The sequence below is a fragment of the Rhincodon typus genome, chromosome 23 (assembly GCF_021869965.1).
Source record: "Rhincodon typus isolate 14 chromosome 23, sRhiTyp1.1, whole genome shotgun sequence".
In the NCBI taxonomy this organism is placed as follows: Eukaryota; Metazoa; Chordata; class Chondrichthyes; order Orectolobiformes; family Rhincodontidae; genus Rhincodon; species Rhincodon typus.
The window spans coordinates 45,597,896-45,607,209 of NC_063354.1; the positions used below are offsets into that span (position 1 = coordinate 45,597,896).

A 9,314-nucleotide genomic window follows, 5' to 3' on the forward strand; every position below is an offset into this window, starting at 1 on the left:
GACTCAGCACTGATCATTGCGGAACACCGCTGGTCACAGGCCTAGCTTGATAACAACTATGTGACTGGCTTCTTGGTAACTGAGTAACCTGTGGGTGTACATGATCCTGACAGAAGACTTTGGACTGCTGCAAGGGGCAGATGGTGTGTCTTTCTGTCCAGGAAAATGGCTAAAGCCTGCAGAAATCTAGTTTATTTTCCATAATCAGTTGCAGCATGCAATGGCCTGTAGCCAATAGCTAAGAAACTTTGTAATTAGTGTGCCTTTCACTCTGTGAAAGGGATTGAAAAAAAGAAAATCCTGGCAAGTAAAAGTTTCATTTCAGCAAACCCTGTGAATTGAGGTCTTTGACTGCTTCCCCAGCTTTTCACCCCTCTATTCATAATACCTTTTCTTTTGTTTTGCCTGTGTCTGTCCATATAGAGTCACAGAATCATACAGCATGGAAACAGACCCTTTGGTTCAACTTGTCTATATTTTAGAAGGGGGTTAGCATTTTAATTAGTAAAATAATATACTGACAGTTCACAGTCAATTGCCTGTGGTTAGAATCTATTTCCTTGTAATAAATAAGAGCTCTTGTTCTCACAGATCTGGTCTATGTTTTCTGTTGGCCTTGGTCTATCTAACAGGTAAATTGGGGACTTGGTGTACTTGGATAATTTTTTGACTTTGTGATGACTGCAGGAATAGTAGGGCTTGATTTCCAGTGCACTATCCCAGTGAGAGGGGTGCCATAACTACAAGCAGGGGCAGGGACAGAAATCAGGGACTCAATGTTGCCTCTAGCCTAGGCCCACAGCCCCAAATCCAAGCACAGCAGGGGCCTTGTGGCCCTGCACTCTGGGGTTACTGAGCAAGATGTACCCTCCCCATGTCCTGGGCTCGCGTCACAGCATAGCTCACATCTGAGCAAAAAGCTGTCAAGTGGTAGTTGGTGAATTTGAACTCTCTGAATCAGTCCAATGGAGAGAAATTAGAATGCAGGAATCCTGAAGGCTGATAGTATTTTCAAAAGTGCTTTAACAAATGTGCTTTTTACCCTAAATTGCCGGAGCGATGTTTTGAGGCTCACAATGTGCACAACACACACAGTAATGAGCTATTCCTGATAGTCCAGGACCGCAAGAGTCAAAAGATGTTATCGTCACAACAGTAAATGATCATTGGCATCAGAATTGATTGATACAAGCCTTGAGGCTTATCCTTGTAAAGAGAGATAAGGAATATTGAGATCAAGGGAAGCATATGTTAAAGGAGGAGACACCTTGGATATTTACTGGGATGATGGGATGTCAGTCATGCTGGCTAGACCAGAATTTATTTTCCCATCTTTAATTGCCCAAGAGAAGGTGGTGAGCTATTTTCTTGAACCGCTGTAGTCCATGGTTCGTAAGGACTCACCTAGTGTTGTTTGGGAGTTCCAGGATTGTGCCTCAAGTGATACACTTTTGAATTTATTCATTTTGTGGGGTGTGGGCATCACTGGACCAGCATTTATTGCCCGTCCCTAGTTGCCCTTGAGAAGGTGATGGTGAGCTGTCTTCTTGAACTGCTGCAGTCCACCCGTTGTGGGTCGACCCACAATGCTGTTAGGGAGGGAATTGATTGGGAATCAACCCAACAGTTAATTGGGTCAATTTTAACAGTGAGTGATAAGGAGTCATTAGCCCTTGATATAACTCTCCTGACTGATGTCAATGGGGAGGGAGGTGAAGAGTTTGTTCCTCAACTGACAAAGTGAAGATCTACCCTGAGGAGTCTTGATTTGAACACAGTCAGGATACAGGGCAGAAGATGCATCAGGAAATATTTTGAGAGTTTTGGGTCAATGAGCAATACATGGCTCTGATGGGTTTGATGGTTCCTTACAGACCTCTACAGGCTCATCAATATCAAGGAAATGACAGAGTGACATTGATCTGCAGCAAGCAGCTTGCAGCCCAGTGCAAATAGAGGCAATTGTTTCCCTTCCCACACTTCTACTGCTCCTCCTGCTGCCTCACTATTCCAGAGCACTGGATATTGTTAAAGTTACAACTGAGCTTTTCTGGTCAAACACTGTCTACACACATGCTTGTACACACAAACACACTACTGGGCAGCAATAAGAAGGCAGGCATTCCCGGATTTCCCCCTGCTCTCTAACGTTTGCTGGTTGACACAGACTTGGGTTTCTTACCACTTCTCCTGGGGCCACAGTGAAGATAGAAGAGTCACTCTGAGACGTGGCAGAAGATAACAACGAGACTTTAGCCGACATTGTTATGGGGACATTCTCAGCTCGGATTTCCATCTTGGAGCGGATATTCTATAGAAGGAAGGACACAGACTAATCAAAACCAAAGCCTGGGGGCGCTGCACTGCTACTATACCAGATCACAGCACAGGTTCCATAACAATGCAGCAGGACCTGTGTGACTCAACAGTGACACCATGCAACATACAACTTGGTACACACACCAGGCATGTACTGGCCATTGTGAAGAAATCATATTTGATCTGAAACATTAACTCTGTTTCTCACTCAGCAAATGCTACCGGACCCACTGAGTTTCACCATCTCTTCCTGTTTTACATTTCAGTTTCCAGCAGCTACGGTAATTTACTTTATTCTATGTGGCCAGTGCGGTCTGGACAATGGACAAACTTATTTTTATGGAAGCAGCGCTTGGAGGACGTTTTACCTCAAATGCATTCCGTAACAATTCGATTATATTGGAAGAGTCTTCCTGGAGCTGCCCAATATCAGACACAGGAAAATATTTACACAATTTCTGTAGAAAAATAAGAAATATATGAGAGTTGGCATCTTAGTGTGTGTAGTGAATGAAAACAAGCCAATCTAGCAAAGAGACGATTGAAAAAGTTTGATATGTAAGATTAAGCTAAACCATGAAGTCAAATATACAATATATTGTATCGCCTATGATATACAGTGTGTCACATTCTCTAGTCTAATATTCACTATATCACTGCATAACAACTGCAGTATTTGCTGTACCACATTCTCTGTAACATACACTGTACCACATCTACTCCAATATTCACTGTATCACATCCCCTGTAATATGCTACTTTTATACCTCATATTATACATCTACAAACACACAGACCAATATAGGAATAAGACATCTCAAGCCTACTCCACCATTCAGTAAGATTATAGTTGATCTAAATACTTCACATTCCCGCTTACACTGATAACCTTTCACTCACTTTCTCTCAAGAATCTTTTCAATTCTCTCCCTGAAACATGGTGGAAGCAGTTTTTGAATATTTTTAAAATTCACGACTTTGTATATGCTGTATCAAGCCAATTGTTACATAGCTTCTGATAATGAGCAGTATGCCACACACTCTATATCATACATTGTAATATATACTATATGACACTCTCACATATGTATTATAGATTCTGTAACATACACTGTATCAAACCAACTATAACATACAATATAACACATCACCTTTCTTTCAATGTATCACATACTCTATTATAGAACATATCACACCTTGTAATATACATTGTATCATGACCTTAAATGTACAGATTATCTCACTCCACTATAACACACTCTGGGCTGGATTTACAGCTCTCACCAGCAGGTATATAGCAGCAGAGGGTTTGGGGGAGATAGGCTCATAGAACATATCACGTGCAGGACATGGCCTTCCCTCCTGTCTCATGACCTGGCTCCTATTTTGAGAGGGGATGGTGGCAACACTGGGCAGTTCACTCACCCTTGGACCTAGTGAGATCAATAAGTGGCCAATTAATCACTGCAGTACGTTATGCTACCCCTGGGGGGAGACGGGTGGGGGAGTGCACTGCACATGGGTTGTTACTGGGCAAAAGGCATCTGGTTAGGTATGTGAATAGGAAGGGTTTCAAGGGATATTGGCCAAATGCTGACAAATAGAACTACATTAATTTAGGATATCTGGTCAGCATGGACGAGTTGGACTGAAGGGCCTGTTTCCATGCTGTACAGCTCTATGACCATTTGACTCTAAGTGGGCATTGTGACCTCCCTTCAGGTGTTGCCAATGATAATTGAAGACATTCCCCCCATCACCACTTCCCAACATCGAGGACATACCCCTCACCATTAACCATCCCTCCTGACCTCTCCAATCAAGCCCCCACTGCCTTCCTTCCTTATGGGAACTGTCAGCCCCACTGGTCAAACCTGGCACTATTGGGAACACACAGCTGCCAGCTAGTTGTATTGGGCGCCCATCTCCCAAGACAGAAGCCAAGCTTAGCTCAAATGGCTGCTCAGCAACAACTTTATCAGGAGTGCGCTCCAAGTTGACTTTTTGGTTGGAGAGGATGGGGTCCTATATTCCCTCTAATCTTTTTCTTGTTACTGCAGGACCTCTGAGCTCTGTGTGCGGCCCTGAACTCCAGTACCAGAACGCTATGCACCCACGTGCCAATCAACCCTCTGAGCAGCTAAACAGATGCACAGTTTAGAGGGAGAATGGTGGGATCCTGGCATCTCATAAATTCAGCCATATACCATCCCCTGATATACAGCGTATCACACCCTCTGAAATATACACTGTATCACATGCTAGGTAGTGGACATTCTATCATACTAATAGTAATGTACAATGGATCACATCCCCTGCACTGTAAACTTATAACACCCCCGTAATGTACACTGTATCACACCTCCTGAAATATACACTCTGTCACACCCCCTAATATACACTGCATCACACCCCTGTCATTTCATAGAATCACATATTGTGCATATAGAGGCCATTCAGCCCATCTTGTCTGCACTGACCGTCCAAAGAGTATGCCATGTAGACCCATCCCATGCCCTATCTGCATAACCCTGGATTTCCCATGGCTAACCCAACCACCTAGCCTGCACATCCGTGGTCACTACAGATAATTTAGCATGGCCAATCCACCTAACCTGTAGATCTTTAAACTGTGAGAGGAAAACAGAGCACCCAGAGGAAACCCACACAGACATGGGGAGAACGTGCAAAGTCCACACAGTCACCCAAGGCTGGAATTGAACCTTGGTCTCTGGCTGTGTGAGGCAGAAATGCTAACCTCTGAGCCACCATGTCACCTGTATAAGCTGTATCACATTGCCCACACCCCCACCCCACCATAACAGACATCATAGCACACTCCCTGAAATATACATCGTATCACAACTCCTGCATCATACACTCTGTCACATCTCCTTGAATATACACTGTATCACACCCCATCATAGACACTGCATTCACCCTATACTATGAACCATGTAATATGTTTGACTGTATATATATTTTGAAGGTAAATATTAATGTGTACTGTATAACACAACACATCTCAGGTACTATCCTTAGTAGGTTTATGTAATAGTGAAGTACAGAGTCTAAGTATTAAATAAAATTGGGCCATTAGGCTAGTGTGTTTCTCAACCCATTTGATCATAGGTTTCTAAACCCCCTTCTCCTGCCTTCTCCCTATAAATCTTTATTATTCAATATGAATAGCTTATAATGTAGCTTCTATTGTGAACCCTTGATTCCCAGTGTCTCATAGAATCCCTACAGTGTGGAAACAGGCCCTTTGGCCCAACAAGTCCACACAGCATCCCACCCAGACCCATTACCCTATAAGCCCACCTAATCGACACATCCCTGAACACTATGGGTAATTTAGCATGGCCAATTCACCTAGCCTGCACATCTTTTTTGGACTGTGGGAGGAAACCAGAGCACCCGGAAGAAACCCACACAGACACAGGGAGAATGTGCAAACTCCACACAGACAGTCGCCCGAAGGTGGAATTGAACCCTGGCGCTGTGAGGCAGCAGTGCTAACCACTGAGCCACTGTGCTGCCCCAATATTTGATTCCCTGACCGGGAATTGAACCTGGGCCGTAGCAGTGAAAGCGCTGAATCCTAACCACTACACCACCAGGGATGGTCTCACAAGCAACTTTGCAGTAAGCAAGATGTTTTACAATAAACAAGAACTTCTACAATAAAAACCAAAAGAACTGTGGATGCTGTAAATCAGGAACAAAAACAGAAGTTGTTGGAAAAGCTCAGCAGGTCTGGCAGCATCTGTGAAGAAAACATCAGAGTTAATGTTTTGGGTTCAGTGACCCTTCACTGGACCTGAAACGTTAACTCTGATTTTGGTACCTAAAAAAATGAATGGTCCTTCAAGGTGTTCGGATAAGGGATCTTTTGTTGGGAGTGTAAAAGTAAAACTGGATTCATTCTATACTTAGATAAAATCTATGTTGTTGATATAGTGATACTTACTTTGCCTAATTTATTTTTGTATGAAACAAAGTTTATTTATATTTAAAATATAAAATGCTCATGGTATAACTCTCTTGGTTAATTGCACTGTTCAAATTTCACTTTAAAAGCTCATGATCCCTGCTTAGATCCCAACACTTACACATTAGATAATGTATAATCCATCCTGCAAAATGTCTTGCGGACAGCATTAAAACAAAATGAACTCTGTTTTCTCATGCTAAACATCTTACCTGGTAATAAGAATAAGAGTGGTTGGTAACTGCAAAGATTGGGATAATGCTTCGCTCTGTAAGATGACGAATCAGAGTTGGAATCGATGGGTAATCTTGCAATGTGTGCCAAGTATAGGTATTAGTCGAGTCCAAGTGGCAGCCTTCGTCATTCCGTTTCAGAATCCCAGAGAGAACATTGGAGCCATCAGCCTCATAATGAAAGGCAGACTCAGTAGAGAAGACTAATATGTGAGTACTATGATTCCTCCAGCCAATGTGATTCTGCAAAGAATTGAACACAGTGCTCAGGAAAGGGAGACTCAAACAGAAAGATGTTTCATTACATAGAGTATTGACTGACAAGGGCAGAGTACCCAATAATGCAACTTCAGGGCAATGGGCCATCAAATAAAACACCAGACAATATTGTAGGAGCTTCATGGTACATTCATTGTGGTCAAAACTCAGTATTTTAGCATTAGACTAGGTCATTGATTCCAGCATTACACAGGAAAACCTGCACAAGTCTCAAAGTCTTATAGAAATGAAACTGAACGGATCATCTAGCATCGACCTAGGCACCGGAAAAGACAATGGCAGAAACAGCCCTGTCGACCCTGCAAAGTCCTCCTCACTAACATCTGGGGGTTAGTGCCAAAACTGGGAGGACTGTCTCACAGACTAGTTAAGCAACAGTCATACTCACAGAATCATACCTTACAAACAATGTCCCAGACACCACCATCACCATCCCTGGATATGTCCTGTCTCACCGGCAGGACAGACCCAGCAGAGGGGGCGGCACAGTGGTATACAGTCAGGAGGGGGTTGCTCTCGGAGTCCTCAACATTGACTCCAGACCCCATGAAGCCTTATGGCTTCAGGTTAAACATGGGCAAGGATACCTCCTGCTGATTACCACATACCGTCCTCCCTCAGCTGATGAATCAGTACTCCTTAATATTAAGCAACACTTAGAGGAAGCACTGAGGATGGCAAGGGCACAAAATATACTCTGACTGGGAGATTTCAATGTCCACCACCAAGAGTGGCTCGGCAGCAGTACTACTGATCAAGCTGGTTGGGTCCTAAAGGACATAGCTGCTAGACTGGGTCCGTGGCAGGTGGTGAGGGAACCAACAAGAGGGAAAAACATACTTGACCTCATCCTTACTAATCTGCCAGCTGCAGTTGCATTTATCCATGACAGTATCGGTAGGAGTGACCATTGCACAGTCCTTGTGGAGACGAAGTCCCGCCTTCACATTGAGAACAACCTCCATCGTGTTGTGTGGCACTATCACCGTGCTAAATGGGACAGACTTCGCACAGAACTAGCAACTCAAGACTGGGCATCCATGAGGCACTGTGGGCCATCAACAGCAGCAGAATTGTACTTCAGCGCAATCTGTAACCTCACGGCCCGGCATATCCCCCACTCAACCATTACCGTCAAGCCAGGGGATTAACCCTGGTTCAATGAAGAGTGTAGGAAGGCATGCCAGGAGCAGCAGCAGGCATACCTGAAGATGAGGTATCAACCTGGTGAAGGCATCAAACAGGACTATTTGCACACCAAACGGCAAAAGCAGCAAGTGATAGAGCTAAGCGATCCCACAACCAACGGATCAGATCTAAGCTCTGCAGTCCTGCCACATCCAGTGACGAATGGTGGTGGACAATTAAACAACTCACTGGAGGAGGAGGAGGCTCCACAAACATCCCCATCCTCAATGATGGAAGAGCCCAGCACATCAGTGCAAAATATAAGGCTGAAGCATTCTCAGCAATCTTCAGCCAGATGTGCCAAGTGGATGTTCCATCTCAGCCTCCTCCAGTGGTCCCCAGCATTACAGATAGCAGTCTTCAGCCAATTCGTTTCACTCCACGTGATATCAAGAAACGATTGGAAACACTGGATAATGCAAAGACTACGGGCCCTGACAACATTCCGGCAATGGTACTGAAGACTTGTGCTCCAGAACTTGCTGCTCCCCTAGCCAAGCTGTTCCAGTACAGTTACAACACTGGCATCTATCCTACAATGTGGAAAATTGCCCAAGTATGTCCTGTACACAACAAGCAAGACAAATCCAACCCGGCCAATTACCGCCCCATCAGTCTACTCTCAATCATCAGTAAAGTGATGGAAGGTGTCATCAACAGTGCTATCAAGCAACGCCTCCTCAGCAATAACCTGTTAAGCAATGCCCAGTTTGGGTTCCATCAGGGCCATTCAGCTCCTGATCTCATTACAGCCTTGGTTCAAACATGGACAAAAGAGCTAAATTCCAGAGGTGAGATGAGACTGACAGCTCTTGACATCAAGGCTGCATTCGACCAAGTGTGGCATCAAGGAGCCCTAGCAAAACTGGAATCAATGGGTATCGGGGGCAAACTCTCCGGTGGTTGGAGTCATACCTGACACGTAGGAAGATGGTTGTGGTTGTTGAAGGTCAGTCATCTCAGCTCCAGGACATCTCTGCAGGAGTTCCTCAGGGTGGTGTCCTAGGCCCAAACATCTTCAGCTGCTTCACCAATGACCTTCTCTCCATCATAAGGTCAGAAGTGGGGATATTCGCTGATGATTGCACAATGTTCAGCACCGTTCGTGACTCCTCAAATACTGAAGCAGTCCATGTTCAAATGCAACAAGATGTGGACAATATCCAGAGATAGTAAGAACTGCCGATATTGGAGTCTGAGATAAAACAATGTGGAGCTGGAAGAACATAGCAGGCCAGACAGCATCAGAGGAGCAGGAAAGCTGATGTTTCAGGTCGGGACCCTTCTTCAGAAACGTCGGC

The 9,314-nt window shown here is 44.4% G+C and overlaps 1 protein-coding gene across 1 annotated transcript in view; it reads right to left on the bottom strand.

The window, feature by feature from the left end:
• itgb4 (integrin, beta 4) overlaps window positions 1–6,912 on the bottom strand; it is a 93,597-nt gene extending 86,685 nt beyond the window's left edge. The window contains exons 1-3 of the mRNA XM_048611152.1: window positions 6,526–6,912; window positions 2,688–2,777; window positions 2,183–2,311 (exon numbers count right to left, since the gene is read on the bottom strand). Coding sequence (XP_048467109.1) covers window positions 2,183–2,311; window positions 2,688–2,777; window positions 6,526–6,912 — 606 coding nt within the window. The remainder of the gene's footprint in view (window positions 1–2,182; window positions 2,312–2,687; window positions 2,778–6,525) is intronic.
• Between the last annotated feature and the right edge of the window lie 2,402 nt (window positions 6,913–9,314).